At 39.4% G+C, this 25,579-nt stretch overlaps 1 protein-coding gene across 6 annotated transcripts in view; it reads right to left on the bottom strand.

Annotated features, from left to right (window-relative positions):
• Positions 1 to 10,969: 10,969 nt before the first annotated feature.
• Positions 10,970 to 25,579, bottom strand: part of cntrl (centriolin) — a 114,152-nt gene continuing 99,542 nt past the window's right edge. For 2 of the 6 annotated variants that reach the window (XM_048613717.1, XM_048613718.1), the window contains 8 exons: positions 24,614 to 24,839; positions 23,783 to 23,988; positions 23,361 to 23,501; positions 22,435 to 22,695; positions 21,163 to 21,225; positions 19,293 to 19,472; positions 16,193 to 16,307; positions 10,980 to 11,413 (listed from right to left, as the gene is read on the bottom strand). In XM_048613717.1, the coding sequence (XP_048469674.1) occupies positions 11,403 to 11,413; positions 16,193 to 16,307; positions 19,293 to 19,472; positions 21,163 to 21,225; positions 22,435 to 22,695; positions 23,361 to 23,501; positions 23,783 to 23,988; positions 24,614 to 24,839 (1,203 nt within the window). In that variant the 3' untranslated portion in view covers positions 10,980 to 11,402. Of the gene's footprint in view, positions 11,414 to 16,192; positions 16,308 to 19,292; positions 19,473 to 21,162; positions 21,226 to 22,434; positions 22,696 to 22,853; positions 23,057 to 23,360; positions 23,502 to 23,782; positions 23,989 to 24,613; positions 24,840 to 25,579 lie in introns of those variants that run through there. The other 4 variants (XM_048613716.1, XR_007265065.1, XM_048613719.1 and 1 more) reach the window with 4 other exon arrangements.

Genomic DNA, 25,579 nt, shown 5'->3' with positions numbered 1-25,579 from the left:
GAAGTGCGGGAAATGCGAGAGATGCGGCTGAAGGCATTTTCAATCAATGGAGGGGGCAAGGGGCGAAATGCCCTCAGCCGCATCTCTCGCATTTCCTGCACTTCTGCCCTCAAACTCCCTCCTCCCCAATAAAAATATAGAGCCCCCTGGTCCTCACATACCACCCCATCAACCTCCGCATCCAGCATATCACCTTCCGCCAATTCCGCCACCTACAATCCGACACCACAACCAAAGAGATAATTTTCTCTTCACCCCCATCTGCCTTCCATAGGGACCGCTCACTCTGTGACTCCCTTGTCCGCTCCACCCTCCCCAGTAACCCCACCACACCCGGCACCTTATCGTGGAACTGCAAGAGGTGCTAAAGCTGTCCCTACGCCTCCTCCCTCACCTCCATTCAAGGCCCAAAACAAATGTCAAATCCAACAGGGGTTCACCTGTACATCCTCCAAACTGGTTTACTGTATCCATTGCTTCCGATGTGGCCTCCTCTATATCAGTGAGACCAAACATAGAGTCGGTTACAGAATTGCGGAGCACCTGTGTTCCGTGAACTATAATCGACAACACCTTCCAGTCGCTAACCATTTTAACTCCCCCTCCCACTCCCTGGGTAACATGTCCATACTGGGCCTCCTCCAGTGCCACAATGATGCCACACACAAACGGGAGGAACAACACCTCATATTCCGCCTTGGGAGCCTACAGCCTGATGGCCTGAACATAGAATTCACCAGTTTTAAAATACCCCCAACCCCAGCCTCATCCCATGTCCAACCTTCCCTCTCACCCCTGTCTCCTTGACGTGACACTACCTGTCCCATCTATCTGCCCACCCTTCCCACTACCCCAACCTGTATCCACCTTTTGCCATCCCACCTATCTTCCACCAACGCCCACTCCTCTTCCCTCTCTTTATTTCCCAGCTCCCTTCCCCCTCCTTAGTCCTGATGAAGGATCTAGGCTCAAAACATCAACTCTCCTACTCCTCTGATGCTGCATGACCTGCTGTGTTCCTCCATCATTCTGGGCAGTGAAGTTTGCATTCATTAGGAATCCATGCAAATGGGTGTTGAATTAAGTGTAAAACTAAAAATACAGATTTTTCATAGTCTTTACAAAATAATCCAAATACTTGCATTTTGAAGGAAAAATATAGACATGGGAATGGAATTCTACTTGTGCATTTATAAATAGTTCTAGGCTCTCCCTTCTTCAGTTAGAGCAGCTCTATCCCATATTTGGCAGTAGGACTTTTTTCTCCCCAACACTCTGTTCAAGTCCACCACAAGGGGAATTAAAAAAAACACATTTTGAGAGCAAAAAATTTGTTTAAGAAAACAGACATACAAAAAGAATATATTAATTTTATGACACCAGCTGTTAGTTGAGTGCACTAAAATTTCTAAAGGCTGAATCACAGAATATTCAATCTCCACTCTGTAGGCAAAAGCATGAAATGCACATGTGACACCTATTTTAAGTAGGGTTCAGGATACTGATTTTGATCAGGTTTTAATTTGATTTTACATTACAGAAATTATGAAACTAAATTGATTAAAAGTCAAAATATTTTTGCTCCATGTCCTAAGATTACATTAAAATTTCAATCAAAATTCCACCAGATGGCAGCATTTCACAAGCCTTCACTGAATCTTGGCATTGGTATTAGACTATTGTAAATAATATATAAGTTCACTTGTCACTTTTCAAATAATGTACAGAATTCTTTTGAGCAAGTCTGTGCCTAGCATTAGTGTGTTTTCCATTGACAGCATTTTAAATGAATTTTTCACATAATGGGCATTTTGTCAGATTTTCATTTCCATGGCTTGATACAGTATTTTGTCGAATTCTATAGTGGGTGAAACAATCTTGTAGATTGTAGTGATATTATAGACTTCAGAACTTTAATAACTGTTTATGGGCTGAATGAATCACCAAAAGATAAGCCATCACACACATCAATAACTATCTGGAATAAACTGTAAAGGAACAAAGACAAGCTGTTACACAGAGGTTCAAACAATTAGCCAGATTACACAAACAAAATTGCTTTGACAGTTGCCTGATAAAACTGGATGCTTCATGGCCACAAAGGACAAGGACTGCCCTGCAGAAGAATTTAAGGAGTTAATCACAGGAAAGCTATGTCTTCAAACAGACAGTCAATACCAAAAGTAATAAAAAAACAAAGAAATTAGTTTTGATAAGAAGACTTGCAGTAACTCGGATGAAAAACTCTAAAGAAATCATCAATATATCACCTTAGAGACTGAAAGAAGAAAACTTGTACAAGAATCTAACACTAGATGCCCCCTTTAGCAGAACTCTGGAGAACAACTTTTGTAAAGGATCAAACCCTGGACACTCCTAGAGACAGACCACTTGTTGGTTAAAATCCTGACCAGATTCCACTATTAATCAGGTAGTAGCCAAATTTGGTTGTGAGGTTTAACTTATTTACTTGAGGGGTCTTATTTTGTTTGCTACATGCAATTAAGTTTAAATCATTTTTCCACTACGTGATTGTGAGATTACTTAATCAGTAACCAAGTTAAAGGTAACCCACAACAGTACATACCTCTGTTACTGAGCGTGGATGGTGGAGGGAATGGATTCTCATGGGTGTGGTGCCAATCAACTGTGGTGCTTTGCCCTGGAGGATGTCAAGCTTCTTGAGTGTTATTGAAGCTGCACCATTCCAGACAATTGGGGATTATTCCATCACACTCCTAACTTGTGCTTTGTAGATGATGGACAGACTTTGGGAGTCAGAAGGTGAGTTACTTGCTGCAGTATTCCTAGTCTCTGACTTGGTCTTGTAGCCACAGTACTTATATAGCAAGTCCAGTTGAGTTTCTGGTTAGTGGTAACCCCAGGAAGTTCATAGTGAGAGAATAAGTGAAGATACACAATTCAACCTCAAGTGCTGATGGTTAGATTTTCTCTTATTGGTCATTGCCTGAAACTTCTGTGGCACAAATGTTACTTGCCACATGTCAACCCAACCTTCATATTGTCTGGATCTTGCTACATTTGGATATTGACTGCTTCAGTACTTTGTTAAAGTCCTCCATGCCCTACTGTATGGTGGAGTATGCTAACTGTCATTTGTAGGTGATGCAAACGCAGTGTTCACATTACCAAGGACCTGTGGTGTTGCTGGTATTCTCCACTAAGGTTCATTGGAACCGTGACCTATGGATCCAGCCACAACAGAGTGGCCATGGTGCAATGAAGGCTCCAAGAAATTGAGGAGGAACAGATGTGTTGACAAGATTAGAACTATCAGAAACCTATAGCGGTTGCCAAACAAACAGTCTCTATATGGAGAAATGATAGCTGAAAGTCCCTTCAGGTTGCAGAGGAGATGCAGGAGGCTCAGTGTCTATCATCGTCAAAGCCATTTCCTGAAAATCAGCAGGGCACATGGCCACCGCAAACTGAGAATGACCCAGAACACTGGCACTTTGTTATGTGTTGGAGCATGACGCGTGACTGAGGAGGTGGCTGACTGTTGTATACTTGTGGCCATCAAAACTTTAGCACAACTGTTACCTAATGTAACTGGCTGCTTCCAAGGATCTACTGGGGACTTATGTAAAATCTCCCAATCATCAACCCATTTATATGTTAAGTCTGTTACTGATGCAATTTGTGTCAGATCACAATACCTTTTGTCTTATATAATGAGATCAATGTTGTGGCCTGGGCTTTGCCAAAATAGCTGGATTTCCCCAGGTTGCTACAGACTGTACACACATCACGTTGAGAGGACCACATCACAATGTAGAAGACTTCATCAATGGAAAAAGGCTCCATTCAGTAAATGTATGTCATCCATGGTCATTGGTACCACACTCTCAAAATCTATGCCTCGGTGCCTCTTCCCTCATAGATTCACAGGGTGCAGAAAAGGCCCTTCAGCCCATTGAGTTTGCACTGACATAACTACAACTAAAGTATGCCAAAACCAATTTCCTGCACTTGTTCCTTATCCCTGAATGTTATGATATTTGAAGTAGTCATCCAAATATTTCCTAAAGGTTGTAAGGTTTCCAGCCTCCATGACCTTCCCAAGCATTGCATTTTAGATTCCCACCATCAGCTGAGTGAAAGTTTTTCCCAAAACCCCTCAGAATCTCCTGCCTCCTACCCTAGAACTATGCCTTCTTGTGATTGGCCCCTCAACTGAGGGGAACAACTGATCTCTATTCACTCTGTCCATACCCCTCATAATCTTATACACCTCAATCATGCCTCCCCACTCAATGTTCTCTGCTCTAAAGAAAACAATCCAAGCTTATCTAGTCTCTCCCTGTGCTCAATTTCTCCATCCCAGGCAACATCCTGGTGAACCTTCTCTGCACACCCTCCAGTGCTACTACATCCTTCCTGTGGTGAGGTGACCAGAACTGCACACAGTTCTCTAGCTGTGGCCTGACCAAAGCTCTGTACATCACCAACATTACCTCCTTGCTCTTATACTCTAAGCTACAACTGATGAAAGCAAGTGTTCCATATGCCTTCTTAATTATCCTATTCCTGTGCTCTGCTGATTTCAGGGATCTGTGAATAATTACCCCAGGATCCCTCTGCTCTTCTAAGCTACCCAGTGTCCTTCCATTCATTAAATACCCCCTCAACTTATTTCTTCTTTCAAAGTACATCACCTCACATTTATCAGGGTTAAATACTATCTGCCACTCGTCTGCCCATCTGACTAACCCATCTATATCTTCCTGTAACCTACAACCATCTTCTCCGCTATTAACTACTCTACAAACGTTGATGACATCTACAAATTTGCTTAACATTCCCCCACATATTCATCTATATCATTTATGTATTTAACAAATAATAAGGGTCCCAAGTACTGATCCTTGTGGTGTACCAGTGGACCCCAGCTTCCAGTCACTCAAACAGCCTTCTCTCACTACCCTTCTGTGTCCTATTACTAAGCCAGTTTTTGATCCATCTCACCAAGTTCCCCTCAATTCCATGTGCTTCAACCTTCTCAATCAGTCTCCCATGTGGGGTCTTGTCAAAAGCTTTGCTAAAATCCATATAAACCACATTAACTAAACTTTCCTTGTCCACACATTTGATCGCATGCTTAGAAAATTCTAACAAATTTGTTAGGCATGACCTCCCTCTGACAAAGCCATGCTGCCTGTCCTTAATTAACCGATGCCTATCCAAGTAGGTATTAATTCGCTCCTTCAGAATTTTCTCCAATACTTTCCCTACCACTGATGTGAGACTCACCGATCTGTAATGTCCTGGTTCATCTCTACCATCTTTCTCAAAAAGTGGAACCACATTAACTGTTCTCCTATCCTCTGGCACGTCCTATGACCAGACAGGAATTTAAAATTTGTGTCAGAGCCCCTGAAATTTCCTGCCTCACATCCCACAGCTATTCAGCCGGGCCAGGGGATTTGTTGGTTTTTAAGCCCGACAGAGCCTCCAATAACCCCCCCAATTTCCTATGTCAAACTGTGCACGTCCCTTTTCCTGAATTCCGTACCTACAGTCTCCTTTTCCAGAGTGAAGACTGAACAGGAGTATTCAACACCCTTCCAATATCCTGCAATTTCACACACAGATTATCCCCTTGGTCCTTACTCTTTATCTAGTTAAACTTTTCCCTTTAAATGTATTTTATAAAATATCTTGGGATTCTCCTAATCCTGTTCACAAGTCCTTTCTCATGCCCCCATTTTGCTCTTCTAATTGTTTTTTTAAGTTCCCTGCACTTCCTTATCCAGTTCATTGATAACACACAGGTCTCTGCTTCATTTCAAGGGGTGGATAACTTGCAAGGATGGCTGCTGGGAGACAAGGCATACTCTCTGCTTCCATGGGTGATGACTCTGTTAGAATATAGAACAGTACAGCACAGGAATAGGCCCTTCGGCCCATGATGTTGTGCTGAACATGATGCCAAATGAAACTAATCCCTTCTGCCTGCGCTTGGTCCACATCCCTCCATTCCTTGCATATTCATGTGCTTATCTAAAAGTCCCTTAAATGACCTTATCATGCCTGGCTCAACCTACACCACTGGCAGTGCGTTCCAGGCACCTACCACTCTCTGTGTAAAAACTTGCCCCTCATGTCTCCTTTGAATCTTCCCCTTCTCATCTTAAATGCATGCCCCCGACTATTAGGCATTTCAACTCTGGGAAAAAGATTCTGACTGTTAACCCTATCTATGCATCTCATAACTTTTGTAGACTTCTATTAAGTCTCCCCTCAGCCTCTGCCACTCCAGAGAAAACAACCCGCGTTTTTCTGGCCTCTCCTTGCAGCTCATACCCTCTAATCCAGGCAGCGTCCTGGTAAAAAACAAAAGATGCTGTAAATCAGGAAACAAAACAAAAATTGCTGGAAAAGCTCAGCAGGTCTGGCAGCATCTGTGATGGAAAAAACAGAGTTAACGTTTCAGATCCAGTGACCTTCCTCAGAGGAAGGGGCACCGGACCTGAAACGTTAACTCTGTTTTTTCCATTACATTTGCTGCCAGACCTGCTGAGCTTTTCCAGCAATTTCTGTTTAGCATCCTGGTAAACCTCTTCTGCCCCCTCTCCAAAGCCTCCACATCCTTCCTGTATTGTGAGACCCAGACTTGAACACAATACTTTAGGTGTGGCCTAACAAAAGTCTTATATAGCTGCAACATGACATCCTAACTCTTGTACTCAATTCCCTGACCGATAAAGACAAGCATGCCACAAACCTTCTTTAACACCCTATCTACTTGCGTGGCTACTTACAGGAAGCGATGGACTTGAACCCCAAGGTCCCTCTGTACATTAAGGCTATTCAGAGTCCTGCCCTTAACTGTATACTTTTCCTTAACATTTGATCTCCCAAAGTGCTGTACCTCACACTTAACTGGATTAAACTCCATCTGCCATTTCTCCGCCCATATCTGCAACTAATCTGTATCCCACTGTATCCTCTGACAACCTTCTACACTATCCACAACTCCACCGATTTTTGTGTTGTCTGCAAACTTACTAACCCACTCATCTACATTTTCATACAAGTCATTTAGATCATAGAATCTCCACAATGTGGAAACAGGTCATTCAGCCCAACAAATCCATACCAACTCTCTGAACACCATCCCACCCAGACCCATTCCCCTACCCTATCCCTGTAACTCTGCATTTCCCATGGCTAATCCACCTAAGCTCACATCTGTGGACACTATGGGGCAAATTACTGTGGCCAATCCACCTAACTTGCACATCTTTGGATTATGGGAGGAAACCGGAACAGCCGGTGGAAACCCACACAGACAGTCATACAAGGTTGGACCTGGACCCAGATCCCTGGTGCTGCGAGGACCAGTGCTAACCACTGAGGCACCGTCCTGCCCAATATATATATCACAAAAAGCAGAGGTCCCTGCAGAAGACCACTAGTCATGGACCTCCAGCCTGAAAAACACCATTCCACCACTACACTCTGTCTTCTATGGGCAAGCCAATTCTGAATCCACGAGGCCAAGTCACTGTGGACCCTATGCATCTTAATCTTCTGGATGAGCCTACCATGAGGGGCCTGTCAAAAGCCTTACTAAAATCCATGAAAACAACATCCACTGCTCTACCTTCATCGATCACCTCCTTGAAAAATTCAATCAAATTAGTAAGACATGACCTGCCCTGCACAAAGCCATGCTGACTGTCCCTAATTAGGCTATGCTTTCCAAATGTATGTAAATCCTATCTCTAAGTATTTTCTTCATTAGCTTCCCAATCACTGATGCGAGACTCATCGGTTGATAGTTTCCTGGATTATCCCTATTTCCCTTCTTGAACAGAGGAACATTAGCTGCTCACCAGTCCTCCCGCACCTCTCCAGTGGCTAGCGAGGACACAAAGATCTTGGTCAAGGCTCCAGCAATCTCCTTTCTTACCTCTCTCAATAATCTGCGGTAGATACCATTGAGCCCTGGGGACTTATCCACCTTAATGCTCTTCAAGAAATTCAACACCACTTTTTTCTTGATCTCAAAATGCCGTAGCATATTAGCATGCTCCACACAAATCTCACTATCCTCTATATCCTTCTCCTGGATAACAGCTCCGCCCAATTAATACTCCCTAGCTCCTGCCTAATACTTAAGTAATTTGCCTTCCCCCAATTTAGCACCTTCCCGCAAGGTCTTGAGTTATCCTAGTTTTATGGCTATCTTAAAACTTAAGGAGTTGTAATCACTGTTTCCAAAATGCTCTCTCACTTAAAGATCAGTCATCTGGCCAGACTCCCTATCCAGTACAAAGTCCAGTATTGCCCCACTTCTAGTTGGACTATCCACATACTGTTTCAAAAAACCCTTTTAGATGCACCTAACAAATTCAGCACTATCTAAGCCTCTTGTTCTAAGGGAGTCCCAGTCAATATTGGGGAAGTTAAAGTCATCCACTATGACAACTCTTTTTATTGTATCTTTCTATAATCTGCCTACATATTCGTTCCCTGGTGGCTGTTTGCGTAGCTGGGGGAGGGGGGGTTAGCGGTAGGGTAATCCTATCAGAGTGATTACACCCATCTTATTTTTGAGCTCTATCCATATTGCCTCAGGGGATGAGCCCTCCAGTCTGTTCTCTGACTGCAGATGTAACATTCTCCCTGATTAGTAATGCAACTCCTCCATCTCTTTTAGCTTCTTCTCTATCTTGTCTAAACCAACGAAACCCTGGAACTTTGAACAGCCAATCCTGTCCTTCTCTCAACCAAGTCTCTGTAATGGCCACAACGTCATTGCCCATTGTACTGGTCCAGGCTCTAAGCTATTCTCCCTTACGTACAATACTCCTTGCATTGAAACAAACACATTTGAGTCCATTAATATCATCATGTTCACTTACCTGTCTCTACCAGTCCTTTCTTTCTGATTTACGAGTCCTAATATCTACCGCCCCTCAAACCCTCTACTTGCTGACTTGCTGCTCTGATTCCCAGCCCTCTGCCACTCTAGTTTAAACCCTCCTGAGAAGCACTGATGAACCTCCCTGTAAGGATACTGGTTCTCCTCCACTTTAGATGCAACCCGTCCCTGTTGTACAGGTCATCCCTGCCCCAGAAGAGGTCCCAATAATCCAACAACCTGAAAACTTGCCCCCTGCACCAGCTCCTTAACCACGTATTCATGTTCTTTCTATTTCTTGTCTCACCAGCACATGGCACTGGCAGTAACCCAGCGATTACTACCCGTGAGGTGCTGCTTTTCAGCCTCTTTCCTAACTCTGTTCTCACTCTGCAGGACCTCATCCCCCCCGCTTTCTACCTATGTCGTTGGCACCAATGTGCACCACGACCTCTGGCTGCTCACCCTCCTGCTTAAGAGTTTGGTGCAACTGCTCGGAGACGTCCTACAACGTCCTGGCTGAGGCTGCACATAGACACAATATTTTCCATACTTTTACCAGGGCTATGGTGGAGCAGATAATCGGCCTGCTGAAGGTGAGGTTCCAATTTTAGATTGCTCTGGAGGCACCTTCCAGTGCAGTTCAGAGAGTGTGCTGCATAATCCTAGCCTGCACAACTGGAGGCAATGTGATGCTGAAGAGTTGGGAGAATGGCAGCAGTCTGCCATTAAAGAAGGTGAGTACATTGAGCAGAGGAACATCACCTTCAGCATGAGAGGTCTAGCATCAGGATCAATAAGCCACACAGCTACTTCTGATAGATATGGACCTCAACCAGGTCACTAATTAATCATTGACTTAAATCTGCTTTTATTTGAAAGGCAAGTAACCTTGGTTTATTCCCAGAAGCAAACAAAACTTTTCTGTTTGTTATTTCTTCACATTTCCTGTTGTTCAATAAAAGTTAACATTATCAATTATTTGACAGCTTTCCATAATGCAATGCTCCTAAATTAAACAAGGACAAGGCATTAGGGAAACAGTAGCACTCCGTTAGACAGGATTCTAACATGGTATAGCATGGCACGAAGGACAGGACACCTTTGCAGCTTTTTTCTTGCAGCTTCTGTTGTTATGACAATTGATCAGGCAGGCGATTTTGTAAAGAGGCGATACATTTGCGACTGAGACATTCTATTCAATGACCGTCACCCATGCTACCCCTGTGCCCTCAGAAGCTTTTCTTCCTCGTTTCTCTCCCCCTGCTTATACTGTGAAGAGTTAATCTTTCCTGGCAGCATCTGACCTGGTTCACAACTGGGCTTTAAATGTGGTGCCAATGGCTCAAATCTATATATATTTTAAGATGAACAACAAAGAATTGTGTGAAATAACTCTGTCAAGTTCATAGAGAAAAATCCTCCATGAAACTCCCCAAAATTGACACTTAGCCCAGGTGATTGACATAGATTAAAAAAAGCAGATACCATCCCTTGAGGAATCCCACCATAAACCTTCCTCCAGTCAGATAAACAATTATTTTACTACTCACTCTTTCCTGTCATTCAGTCAAATTTGTATCCATACTGTGAATGGCCCTTGCATACCATGTAACATGGTGTCAATGGTATAATGTAATTACAATATTTGGTTCTCAATAAACAGTAGTTACAAAGTCTCATGTCCAACACATCTGTCACATTTCTGATGTCATACTCCGTGTTTTAAATACGTCTGGGACTTTGAAGTAATTTTATCTTGATAACCAGACATCTCCCCAAGGGCTGAAGCAATAGATTTACATGCAGCTGTCAATCTATTTCCCTAAGCAATTATCCTCATCGACCACAGAATCAGAATATTTAGACATCATCCCTTCTGACAATAGCTAAGCAATGGGAACAAATTTGTTTAACTGACAACTTGCAGTTATTACAGCGCTTTAAACACAGTGGAATATTTTAAGGTGTTTCACAGGAGCGTTGCAAGCATCACAAACATGCTTAAGGTTTCAGACCATTTGAACAACTGCCACAGCAGATGAGTTAATGTCTTCAGAAATATGGTCGAAACAATCAGTAGTTCAGACAAATTTTATTACTGCAAAACCATACAAAATGTAAAATCTGCAACCACTTTACATATACCATAATTATGTAAATAAAAATAAAAACTATTGTGTAGTTACAACACAGAAATCTTAATTACAAAAATATTGATAAAACATTAGAATGATCAGTGCTCTCAACATAGCTGAGATCTGTACACAAATTGAACTGTTCAGCATGTAATACATTCTAATTTAATGCATTGACAACCTTGATAATCATAAGAACAGTACGTGTAAATATACACATGCCTTGCAGAACAGTTGTGGGAAGACTCGTGATGAGACTGATGTCCAAATATGACGGAGGTAGGTCAGGTTTCTTGAGTGTACTTTTGATCAATGCATCATCCGCATAATTTGAAACCACTTTGTTATAAATCAAGGAGGTCATAAAATTACTAGTTTTCTTCTGTAAAAGTGAAAAAAGTCTCTTAAATATAATGCATTATTACACCTCAGGAAACATCTCAAAGGAGTCAAGGAATGGAATTACGTAATTGCAGTGGCCATTAAATTGGTAGACATGGCACCATGCAACACTGCAAATTCCCAAAACCAGCAAAAAAGTTAATTGGTTACTTTTTAAAATGATGTTTGGTTAACGTAATTTCTATTACATTTACAGAAATTCATGTGAGTTGTCAGGCACTGAACTTGTGACCTATTCTAGATAACAATTCTGTATGTTGACAATGTTGCATGAAGCATGGCTAACTCAAACAGCTAAATTGTATTTTTGCACCATAATAGAATAAGATTGTGTTAACTTCATTCTAACATTGAACATTCTGTACGTCTGCTAGATATATAAAATGCACAGAAATCATTTTTAATAAAGTTAAATTAAACAAAATTATGTCAACCATAAAAGTTCCAAAGTCTTTGAGTGCTCAGTTGTTTGGTAATATCAATGTTGGAACGTACCTTCAAATGCACTGTGCTCAAGGTCATAGTCTTCTAACAGAGACCAATGAAATCCTGTAATTTCTTTTTCTGAGCCAAAATTGCCCTGCTATCTTACTTCAAGCATTTAACAAATTCAATAAAAGCCTCTCAATCACTATATTTCACATTTCTAAAAAAAGCCCATAATATATTTGGCACATCATGTCAAGCCTCTTAATGTGAATTATCTTTTATAGTTGCTTATTCCAATTAAGAAGAAATTACACTGAGGCAGAGATTGCTGTTGTGAGGTCATGAAAAAATTATGGAAGTATTTTAGAAAAATGCATGCCAATGGCAAAAGTACAAAAAGTTGACCATCATTGTGTTCCAATGACAGGTCACCAGCCAAAGTGTGAACCTAATTCCATCTAACCTGAAATGCCAACACATCTATTCCATACAGGCAGGAGGTTACTTTCTGTTCTCTTGATGCAGTGGTGCAAACATGGATCTGAAACTTTGAGTTATTTCAATTTGTCCATCGTGCCTCCAAGTTGTTCTTCATTCATGTCTTGTGTGCTTCAGAATCCGATAATACTATCCCCTACTTTCATTACCAGAGACTCTCATGGATAACTACTAGAAGGCAAATACTTCTGCCATTGGCATCCCTTTTTCAAAAATCCTGCCTTCGAGGGTAGTAGAAGATATGGCAATAATAGTTTCTAAAGGAAATTTGAAGGATACTTGATGGAAATAAATTTGCAGAGCTTTGGGGATAGACTGAGAAATGGAACTGATAGGAATGTTCGACAGAAAGCTAGCATGGACTTGATGGACCAAATTACTTTCTGCTTTGCTGTATGGATTCTGACTTTAAATGATGGCAGCACATGAAAGTCACAAAAGGGGAAAAAAAAGCAGCTTGATGGGGGACATCGATGAGAGCTTTCTTACTGGTATACTAAAACCACGCCTACATATATTGGGACTAATTTTATCTGTAGATTTTGCCATATCTGGTTACCTCAGCTGCCAAGGTAAATTGTGGCAAATGTAAAAGGCAAGCAGCAGTAAAATATTACCTATTGTTGTGGTGGAGTATTTTATGAAAAAAATATCAGGAGCCTTGAGGAACAGGTCAATGATCGTTTATGAAGTAAACATTAGGAGAGTCCACCCAGCAAAGATTCTGAGGTAGCAGCACTCTAACTCAACGAGGATTCATCAGATATTTCCACATAGTAAAGTCACTTAGATATTACCTTACTCGAATTCTAAAATGGTTTGTTTTAGACAAATACCCTGCTTTTCACACATTCCAGAAGTGACAAGGTACCTAATACCTCCGGTCTCATCACTCCCTATCTTCCCAGGTACCATCCTATCTCCTCTCCAAAACCTGTGCTTCGTTCCCACCCTTGACTAAACCCCATTGCTTTGGCTTTCTTGGTGAGGTCATTCTCACATTCTATTTCCATTGAAGACCTCAGGGTTAGTACTGGTTCATCCAGGTTGCATTTTCACAGAAACTCTGCTGCATCAGCATCTGAGCGTGTTTATGTGGTTTAACTAACTTTTCTTTTAAGCTATTTTCTTGTAATTTTATCTCAAATAAATTTAAAAGAAATCTTAAATGATTTATATGATTATATGCTTATGAAGTTAACTAAAACACCACCTCATTTTAAGATCAGCTGGAAATTCATGGGGATTTACAGATTAACTCATGTCATACCCAAATTGCCTGTCACATCCATCAATTGCACCTTTCAAAGGGAAACATAATTGTGTTCTAACCATCTTTAAGATTACAAATTAGATGCTGGGAACATATAATCTGGGTGAAAATTTCATGGATAATATACTAGGTGAAATATTCTGTTTCATGTGAGGAAAATTCCACCAACTTATTTTGTCCTATTTACACTCGAGGCTATACACTTTGTTACAACTTTCAATATCATCTGTTCTTCAATCATGAGTTCAACATTGTATGGAACTGTAACTGGAAACAATTTGATTAAAAATTTATTGTAATAGTTATATTCTGAATGGAAACAGATTGTGTTTTCTAGAAAAGCAAGCATGGAGTAAGGTGAATAGGTTTAATGGGCAATAAAGGGAACATCTTAGACTGATAATAGCTCAAAATATGCCAGTAGAATTCTAGATTTTGTGTTGTATATAAAAAATAAAACTCAAGATAAAACTGTGAACCTATATTAAAACTTTATTTGGAACTCAGGTTGAAAACATTGTGCAGGATTGGGCTCCCATGAAAGCTTTTGGAACACAGGAACAAGAGTCATTCAGCCTGTTCAGCTGGTCCTTGCATTCAATACGAACCACGATTGATTGAGCATGTGAATGCCTTTTATTCACACCATCCTTCTAAACACCATAGGTAATCAGAAGTTTATCAATATCTACCTTAAATATACACATTCCACTGCACTCTGATGTAAAGAATTCTCAACCATCAGAGAAAAAAAAAATGTCCTTATCTAAGTGGCAACTCCCTTATTTTTAAAATTGTGCCTCTTTGTTCTTGACTCCCCAACCAGTTGAAACATCTTACTTGCTTTTAACCTGTCTATCTCTTAAGTACTTTGTGAGTTTCAATGAGATCATATCTCATTGTTCGAAACTGTGGCTTATACAAGCCCAGTGTGCCCAACCTTTCTTCATAGGACTGTCCTGCCATTCCTGAAATAAGTCTGGTGAACCTTTGCTACATTCCTCTACGGCAACAATATCTTTCCAGAGAAAAGGAGATCAAAACTGCACACAGTACTCCAACGGCAGTCTAACCAAATTCCTATACAACTGAAGCAAGACTTTCAATACTTCTGTACTCAAAGCTCATCAAACGCAATTTCCCATTTGCAAATGCTGACAATGCACAATCAGATTATTATCCACTGCCTATTTGTCACATCCTTTATAATAAATTCTAGTATTTTCCCTTCTACTGATGTAAGAATAACAGGTTTGTAGTTCCCTATTTTCTGTCTTGCTCCTTTCTTAAATAGAGAGGTGGCATTTATTTCTGCAGAGTGTAAGGCAGCCATTCTAGAATCTATAGAATTTTGGAAAATTGTCAACAATGCATTGACTATCTCTATAGCTTGCCCCTTCAATTCTCCAGGAGATAGGCCACCAGGTCTTAGGGATTTATCAACTTTCAGCTCCATTAACCTATCCAGCACAATATTGTTACTAATATTAATTTCCATCATCATCTTATTCTCCCTGGCCACTTGGATCTCTAGTTCTGGGAGATTTCTTCAATTTCTTTAAGTGGGCTCATATCAGATTCAGAAAGGTGTCATGAGAGATGGAGAAAGAGGGAGAAAGAAAGAGAGAGAGATGGAAGGAGAGAGAGAGAGAGATGGAAGGAGAGAAAGAGAGAGAGAGAGTGTTAGAGGAAGGAGAGAAAGAGAGAGAGAGAGAGAGGAGGAGGGAGAGGAAAGTCCAGTTACAAGAAACATTAACTCTTTTTTTGCAACAGACACTACCTGACCAAGTATTTCTCACTTGTTCTGAATGTTTGATCATATAGGCCTACTTCACTCTCAGTCACATCACTATACAGTGACCCTCCTTCAGCTCATTTTCTGCTAAAACACTCATCCATACGATTACTACCTCTAGCCTTGACCATTTCAACACTCTCCTGGCTAACCTCTTATCTTGCACCTTACCGAAAACCTGTGCTCATCCAAAACTTTCTTTTTAAGTTTCATTCACCCATCATTCCCATGCCTGCTAACCTATACTGCCTCTTGGTCTGACAATATCTCAACTTTAAAATCCTGATCCTTGCTTTAAAATACTTCCATGATCTTGTGTCTCTCTATCTCTGTAATCTCTCTCGGCCCTACATATCCAAGATCTCTACACTACACCAATTATAAATCACCTAAGCAATCCAGATTTTAATCACTCCACCGACAACCATGTTTTCAGCTGCCTTGAGCTTAATCACCTTCCTTTTAAGTCTTCAATCAAGATATTTCCAAAAATCTTCTTTGACTAAAGTTTTCAATCACCTGTCCTGGTGCTTTTTTCTCTGGCTTTGTGTCATTTTTAAAAATTGGTATCAATCTTGTTGAACGATATGTTGTCTTAAATGTGCAACATAATTGTAAGCAGTTAAGTTTAACTGAGTGGCCCAAGTGTTATAATACCTGTGCATTAATTTCTGTACAGTTTACCTCACTGAAAACAGGTATTGAATCAAGGGCAAAGTGGAAAACTGATGTTAAAAATAACTATTACTCAAGTTATTCTTTACCTGCATCATTTTCAGAAACATTTACTTCTGCAACATGCAGATGGGTGCTTTTTGGTTGAAGAGATCTTTCTGCTGAGTTTCTGGAAGACGATTGAACTATTCCATGAAGAAGAGACTGAAACAATAAAAAGCAACAATTTGCATTTACGTAGCACCTTTAGTGGAGTAAACTGTTCGAGCTGCTTCACAGAAGAGTTATCACATAAAATTTAATAGTGACCCACACAGGATATAATACGCGACATGGCCAAAATCATGGTCAAAGAAATAGTTCTTAACACAAGACAGAAAGACAGGCAGAAATATGGAGAGGTTTAGGGAGATGATTCCAGAGCCTAGAGACCCCCGGCAGCTGAAGACAAAGCCAACAATATTGGAATAAGTATCAGAATAACAGACAGGAACAGAATGGTTCAACAAGTAAACACAAAGATGGGTATGCAATGACATTTAAAAAATGCACAGGATTTTAGTGTCAGTGGGAAGGTCAACATTTATTGATGGCCCCCAAGTGCCCTTGAGAAGGTGTCTTAAGCCATTGCAGCCCATGTGATGAGGATTTCACAGGATGACAGGCCATTTCAAAGGGCAGTTAAGAGTCAACCACGTTGCTGCCGGTCTGAAGTATCAATGGCCAGATCAGGTAAGGACAGAAGATTCCCCTCTCTAATGAACATTAATGAAGCAGACCGGTTTTTAAGACAATCTGCTAGTTGCATTTGCCACCATCATTAATAAAGCTCATCACTCCAGGGTTATGTTATATTAGCAACTGAATTTAAATTATCCAGTTGCCACTTTGGCATTTGAAATCCTGTCTCTTGAACACTATTCAACACCTCTGGATTACTAAATCAGTAAAACGACTACAATACTCCCGCATGCCAAGCTAGATTTCACATAAATTTGCACCTTAACTTAGAAAGTCTTCATCTCAACACTGATGGAAGAACAAAGATAAAAGTAACTGCTTAATAAGACTAAAGTCACTCAAACATCCGCAAACATTTACTCCCTCCACCACTGACACTCAGCAGCAGCAATGTGTATTATATACAAGATGCACTGCAGAAATTCGCCAAATATCCTTAGACAACACCTTCCAAACACACTTCTACCTAGAATGACAAGGGCAGCAGATACACGAGAACATGAACATCTGCAAATTCCTCTCGAAGTCTCTCACCATTCTGAATTGGAAATATATCACCATTCCTTCACTATTGGTGGGTCAAAATCCTGGAAGACCCCTCTAACAGCATTATGGGTCTAACTACAGCAGTTCAAGAAAGCAGCTCACCATCACCTTCTCAAGGGCAACTAGGTACAGACAATAAATGCTGGTCCAGCCAGAAATGCCCTTGTCCAAGACGTAGTTTTAAAAAAAAAAGAGAAAACTCTCCAGTGACTGAGTAATACCGAATGTAGAGGAATATCACTGTGTCTGTGGGTGGGTGGCCAGTTATCATATCCCTCCATTAACTCCTCTGTGAAGAATTTTTGGGCCAACTATCTTCAATTGCTTCCTCAATTTCTTTTTCCCTGCATTCTAAATGAGTCGGTTAGCTGATGATTCCAGTTTCATTCATAACCCCCCTGCTAATTAGGCAGCCAATACCTGCCTTGAGCAATTCTCACCAATCTCCTAAGTGGGTGTAGACATGACACAAACACAACACCCAGGAAAGAGCAGGTTTATTAATCAATGCCCCTTTTACTCGATCCATCATTGAATGTGGCTGGAATTAGCATGATCCTCATAATGTAGTGCAGCAACTTAGTCATTTAAGTAACATCATCCTCTACTGTGAGCCCTTCTGTTGAGAAGCATCAAGTCCAAGTTCCTCAGTATATCATCCTGACTGTGGATTATTTAGCTATTACTTCATTGATTATATGTTGAAATCTTGGGATGCCCTAAAAGCAACACAAGAACTGCACCCTTTCAAGTCCAACCAATTAGAATAACTAGGGATGGGCACTAAATATGTCCATTCAAGTATCACCCAAACCCCAGAATATGTTTCCGAAAATTGCATACATGTTCATAAGAGACTAGAGAGAGCAGACAAAAGGTAGTTAATAGCTTCAAAGTTCAACACACTTAACAGTTATTAAGTAAAATAAACCAAAGGGCACAAATTATTTCCTCAAAAAGAAAACAGGATATTTCTAAACATAAAATTCTAGCAGATCCAAGGAGGAAAATGAGAATTAACTCAAATTAAATAATTTCCTTGCATTCCAATACCAAAGTAGTTGTCACTTAACACCATTTCTGCTTCTATTCCATTTCACGTCTGATATCAAATTATACTGCACACTGTCCTCTCAGCAAGTAAAACAAGCTGCAATACTAGGACCATGACTTGCGAAAGAGCAAATAACAATCAAGCAGAGCATCAGGATATCTATAAAAAATACTAGACCTGCTCACTGTAAAGAAAAACTGATTTGTTCAGAGCCAAACACTGGTATCTAAGCTGAATTTGCTTGGCTCACAATTGGCAGTACACTAAATCCTGGAGACAAGATTCCAAACTGAACTCCCAATCTGGAAATCACTGGTTGGAATTGTAAGCATTGCACTTCCAAGGTCAGATAAGTTTGAACGTACAATTTCAAAACTTTGTCCATGTAGAACATTTAATTAAGGTACCACAGGTAAAAAAAAATTAAATTTCTGATTGGCTCTGTTCACATATTTGCCTGATATAGCTAACGTGTTGGAAGCAGCTGAAAATTAAGTTTACTTTCCAAACAAGAAGGGTGTTATACTTCTGACTTTAAAAATACCTTCATAAAAGTAAGAAACTGGATAGTATTCAGTTTCTGAACAGAAATGAAAATTTAGACCAAACAGCATAATTTGCATTCGAAAAATGAAAAAGTCCTTTATCAATACAATGAAGAATTCTACAGACACAATGCATGACAGAATCTTGATATAATCGTTACAGCTGGATGCTATTTAGATGAATTGAAAGATAAATTCAGGGTTTCATTCTCCCACCACAGCTTTCTTTAAAAGGATAAAACTAAAGAAAGTTTCAGTTACAGCCAATTGTATCTAGTATGCCCTTCTTAAATTGCAACCCACCTTGCTCTGCCCATTGTTTGATGAAGACTTGTACTGGTGAAATGAGTCTACATTGGTGGAAGTAACAAGTTCATCCAGAGCATCCACACGTCTTTTAAGGCTGGTCAGATTGCCCTCCGTCTGTTGCTTTCGTTTACATAGTGTTTCAGCTTGCTTTGACATGCATTGACGAATCTGTGCCTAAACAAGAGAAAATCTTCAACTCGTTAAAAAGTAAATGATCACAAGATTATTGATGGCATTTGGATTCTTCAGTTAAATTACAATTTTTATTATTCACTATGCATTTGAAATTTCTTATCTTTAAGCTTTCTTGGAAAATATATATTCTGGATAATGTTACTTCAAGGTCCTTAAGTGTTGTTTGAACTTCTAAGAAAGGCATTTGCAGCTTAAAGTAACTCAATGTTTAGAATATCATCCATTCCCAAAAAGAAGTACCTTTTTGGAACATTCCTATGATTATACATGGGGAGGATTGGCAACCTATTGTGTGTGGAAATCATGAATGTGAACCTCAGATGGTCAACCTTTTATTACTCCCTCTTAAAAGTTTATAACTCCAAATATAACAGTTACTCTTGCATTTGGTAAATAAACATGACACATAATAAAATGTTTCATGTGGGCAAGATTTTGATACTATTAATTCAGAGTTACCCGACCCCTAGAAGCATCATGTTTAGAATTTCTAACAGTCAGTGTATGGATTAAGTAAACTGCAGTTTGAATCTTGGCTTCAGTATGTTGTCATTTTGAAGAGTCACATAAATTTGTTTAGTTCCAAGCTCTGAAATAATGCCATATTTCATTACAATTACTGAGTCTAGGGTTTTGATAGATACCCTAGTTCTCTGCTTGCTTAGTTATTTGCACTTTCTCAAATCCTTATGCTATTGTTGTGACTTATTTGAATTATTGAGAGAAGACCTATTTAAAATATGAAATAGAATAGGAACAGAACAGTGTCAAATATAGATCTACCATTTAAAGGCCTATTGAATTTATGTCAAATGGGAATGATGTGTGTTTAGAAGCTGTACAAAAAATTCAGAGAACTTGTCCTAGATACTTTAAGTAAACGAATTGGGAAGTCATTCTGAGGTTGTACAGGAGTACTGCATCCAATTCTGGTCGCCCAGTTATAGGAAGGATATTATTAAGCTGGAGAGAGTTTAGAAGAGATGTACCAGGATGTTGGTGGGTATGAAAGGTTTGAGTTATAAAGAAAGGCTGGATAGGCTGGGACTTCTTTCACTGGAGCATAGAAGGTTGAGAAGTAACCTTATAGAGGTTTATAAAATCATGAGGGGTATAGAATGGGGGCTTTCAAGATTATGGGGCACATGTTTAAGGTCAGAGGAGAGAGATTTAAAAAAAAGACATGGGGGCAATTTTTTTTTGTATACAGACGGTGGTTTGTATGTGGAATGAACTTCTTGAAGAAGTTGTGGACACAGTTACATCTTTTAGAAGACACTTGGATAAGTACATGAATAGGAACGGTTTGGAGGGTTATGGGCCAGGACAGACAGATGGGACTAGTTTAGTTTGGGTTTATGTTCAGCATGGACTGGTTGGACTGAAGGGTCTGTTTCCATCCTATATGACTCTATATGAAGATGTGAACTGAGATAATTCTGTTTTCAATAAATTTTACAGCAATTCTTACGGATTCATTGTGATGTCTTCTGTATCATTGCAACCAATTCCTATGTAAAATGTTAACTATTTCTGATGAATTGTATTTAATTGTCGTGAAAGTGGAAATGGCAATGAATCCAACTATTAATCTGAATTTGTGTACAAATATAAGCAGGATTGTCACTTTTGTATAATTATTATTTTCAGAGTTAGCAATTTTTTCAACCTTGAGGTGATCTTCCTGTTGTCGTAGATTCTCTCTTAGCACATCCCCTCGCCACTGTTCATCCTGGATGGCAGAGGAACAATAATATCCTTTTAATAAATATTTCATGCTTTATATCCTACTTGAGAATGCAGAAAGATTAGGTTCTAGCTCTCCCCCAACTTTGATCTGCAATTGTCTAATGGCTTTTAACATGAGTAATTGATGCTTTTTCTTCATCCTTCCCACTCTTATACAGAAGCCTCACTAATAACTGCATTTTTCCAGTAGCTTGATAATGTGTTGTGTTATAAGAATGTTTGAATCTGTACCCACTATTCTACATTACAAAAAAAATCAATATTCTTTGATAGCATACACTCTGCACAGCCTCCAATGTTCCCACAGGCACTCTCTCAACTCCACTGCCATATTTTATCCACTGTCAAATAGACATAGACATTTCTTTGCAATAAGTAGATAATTTCCTGATGTATGCTCAGGCTTGCGCTAGGAATACAGACAGAATTACAGAAAAACTAGTGCAATATTAGTGAGTTTGCTGGCTGTTTTTAACAAATAAATTTCTATATATAACAATTTTTTTTTCATAAAACACCCAAAGGTTCGAAGTTTAAAAGAATCCTGTAAACCCGAAATTCAATTTAGACACCGTTTTATAACTGAATTTTCAGCAATCTATTTTCTGTAACTTACAAAAAAATTCTAACAAAGTAACCATGACATATGCTCTTGTTCATAAATTTTAGTTATGCTAGTCTTGCTTGAAATAAAAACATTGACAGATAAATTGCCAGCTTTTTTCACCCCAAAGTCTTTTGGAAAAAAAAACACAGGAACTCTTAAAGAACTCTCAAAGAAACTTCATTGGATTAGGAAAGTCACTTCCCCTGCTCCTTTTGATGAACAGTGCATATGGTGACACATTCTTCAAACCAAAAATACTCAAAAATCACATCATATCTACAACTTTACCTTGATTCCCCCCAACTTCCCCTTTGGTGGTGATGATGGATCTTAATTTGGGGACCGAAAATGTTTCATGTGACAAGTTTATAATTTGTTTCTATTATAAATATGGATGTAAGTGGTTATAATGGGAAAAAAAGTTGACTAGGTGTGGATGGAGAAGGTTTATAATATATGAATAATAAGTATTTATATGTTTCATATACTTTTACAACATGAGGTGATTCCTCCACAGTGTGAATTCAGGAATATGAAACAATAACTTATCACAAATATTAAAAATCAACTGCAAAGGAATTTCACCTTAAAATTAAATCTAGTCAGGCTTAATCTTTCATCGAAAGTTTCTCTGGCAAAGGGAACATTATCCTTTAAGCTTCCTGTTTCAATGTGAAGAGTCATCTCCTCTTCCCAAATTTTATCTGGGTCATTCTTCGGTTCCATGCACGACTGATCCAGATCTTTCAAACTACTGCTAATTTCTGCTTTCACATCTGACCGAAGGGTCCTTATGGCTTCCTTTATCTCCTTCTGTTGATGTTCCAATTGTTCCTGACTTCTCAGCTAAAAGATCATTAAAATATTAAAAAGAAGCAGTTGAAGTGTGAATACCCAGAAACCAGTTCATATTTGTTTTCCATTATAAATTATTAGTAATTTTTTCTCCTTTTTTACTTTGTATTCATATGCCACTTGTCTTTCTTAATGAAGAGTAACATTACCAAAACCCTGCTGCTTTTTCATCCTGTGCCATACGATCTGATATTTTCCTCAACTCCCCATGGGCCAGGATCTAATCTCATTTGCATCTTCCCAAGATCAGAAATTTACTGTAGGGAATCACACTTGGTCTTCCTAATATGCTTGATTCTCTCTCAGGAATGCTTTCTTTAAGAAGCAGTACAAAAGGCAAACATAAGTAGTTCTGGTAAAAGAATTGAAAAAGTAAGTTCTGACAATAAATTTTTGCTGGTCATTTTTAGTGGCATTAATGATACTACATCAAAAATATTTTAACCACAGATATTATTGCATTGTTCTTTATTCTTTTGTTATAAAGAAAGATGGTGGTGTGATGCTAATGTCAATAGACTAGCATTCCAAAAGGTTAATGTCATGAGATGGGTTTTGAATCCCACCAATAAAAACTGAAACCAACAATTCCTGCATAGAACAAATTTATTTTGCTTCAGCTAATTGTGAAAAACAATGCTTTTCTTGTCATGTACCTGTTGCTTGAGTTCAAAATATTCCTGTCTCATCTCGTTTAACTCAGTCATGACACGTTTGGTACGTTCATGGTTATCATGCGCAGTCTGATCTCTTGAAGATAATTCATTTTGGAGTCTGTTGTTTTCATGTTTTTGTTCCTGTCCAAAATCAGAAGTAACCCCAGTGGGTTTGTTAGTCCATACAGGGTATCTGGCTATTATAAATTTATCGTTTAATCAATTAATACATTTTTAAATGTTATTCTTTCACAACATTTGTAATTTATCTTAATAGTTATCATCTGAAGCAATAGTGACAGTGATAAATGGGTTGTTATACATTCAGTAGTTCAGTTAAGTTTGTCAACATTAAAATTCTGTTAAACTACAATAGGGACTGGCTACTGCTTCAAAATGGCATGGTGGTCACAGCCACTTACGTTGAGGACTTTCTCCAGTTGAGTTCGCTGAGCTTTAGACTCTTCTTTGATGGCTGCAATATGCTTCTCTGCTTTTTTCCTCTCTGAAAAAATTAGCTCCTGAAGACGAGTTAGATTTTTTTTTGAGAACTCAACTTCTTTATGACAAAATGCAAGTTCACTTAACATTTCTTGCTGCTTTTGTTCTTGGTTGGAAAGCTGATGCTCTGCGACACAACAGAATATGTGATGTAAATCAAATATTTTATAAATAAGAAAAAGGCTCAAGGTAGCTTGGAAACACAATACAGAGTGTATTTTATCCTGGCTTAGGAAGTAACTGCTTAAATATTAATCTTAACTGAGATTCTGACTTGCCGTTGAGGTAAGCAAGCATACCAGCAAGCAACACAATCACTGACAGAAAATTGCTCTGTGCTCCGTGTACATGTCTTGATGGTGTTGAAATCAGGACACCTCCTGTGGCAGGCTTCACAGAAACAAGCAGTCTCCATTAATATGCCAGTAGTCACATACTACTTCTATTAATTGAGAGATATTTTACAGGGTAGTTTTGGTTTTGATATCAACCAGCATTCATGGCTGCCCATCGTCTATGACAGGGCAAGGCATAACGTCAACAAGAGCCAAGAATCTGGTATTTTCCTTTATATCCATGGTGGGATGGAGGCCAATTGTAGTACGCTAAAAGTTACTCTGTCTGAGATTAGCCACATCAAAATAGATTGGTGACTTCATCTGGGATCTCTGCATGGCTCAACTACTCATTATTTGAACTTACAAAGCCACTTGGGTGCCTAAGCCATGTCAGAATCAACATTCAAGACTTACTTAGAGTAGCAATCTGGTTCTCCAGAAAAGTACAATGTTCCTCGTTATGTTGCAGTTTTCTTGATCGTTCCTCCATTAAGTTTACTTTTGCAACAGCCTGTTCAAATTTCTCTCTCTTGTCTGATAGTTCAGCCTCCAAACCTTGGAGGTGGACCTTTACTTTAGACGCAGACTCTTCCAACTTTATCTCCTCACTCTGAATGTCCTTTTCAAGACACTGTAATAACTAAACAGAATAAATTAAAATACCTCAGTAAAGTCTTCCTGCACTTATTATAAAAGCTTCATTACTGACAGTAGATACAACTTGCTGTCATTGCATTGCACCACAGTGCCTTAGGATGAGTATTTATCTCCATATCCGTCCCTCATGTTTTTTGATCTAAGGCACTGGGAAAGTATTTGAAGAGTGGGCATCACATTCAAGTTGGGTCTGGGAAGAGCACATTGAACAAAGTACCCAGGGCATGTGGGGAAGAGGTCACCACCTACCACCTATCAGACCTCTGACACATATCATGGTAGACATTAAAGAAACTCAAAGGGAATTTTAAAATCATGCAACAAAAGGAACCCAAATTTAAAATTAAGGCACTCAAATTCAAAGACTCAATCAACCATGAGGACAAGAGCAGTCATTTCCACTGCTCCCTGTGATCTACGTATTTCAACTGTACCAGATACACAGGAGCACACCACATGGAACATCCCCTCCAAGTCATGCATCCCTGTTTAGGAATCATACCATTGTTCCTTAATTGTCACTGTGTTTAAATCCTGGAAGTCTATACTCAATGGTAGCAGGAACTGCAGATGCTGGAGAATCTGAGATAACAAGGTGTAGAGCTGGATGAACACAGCAGGCCAAGCAGCATCAGAGGAGCAGGAAGGCTGACGTTTCGGGCCTAGACCCTGGAAGGCACGCAGTATTCCAATAGTGGCCTAACCAATGACTTGTACAGCTGC

This window comes from Rhincodon typus, chromosome 28, assembly GCF_021869965.1.
Source record: "Rhincodon typus isolate 14 chromosome 28, sRhiTyp1.1, whole genome shotgun sequence".
In the NCBI taxonomy this organism is placed as follows: domain Eukaryota; kingdom Metazoa; phylum Chordata; class Chondrichthyes; order Orectolobiformes; family Rhincodontidae; genus Rhincodon; species Rhincodon typus.
This window is presented reverse-complemented; position numbering and strand designations above follow the sequence as displayed.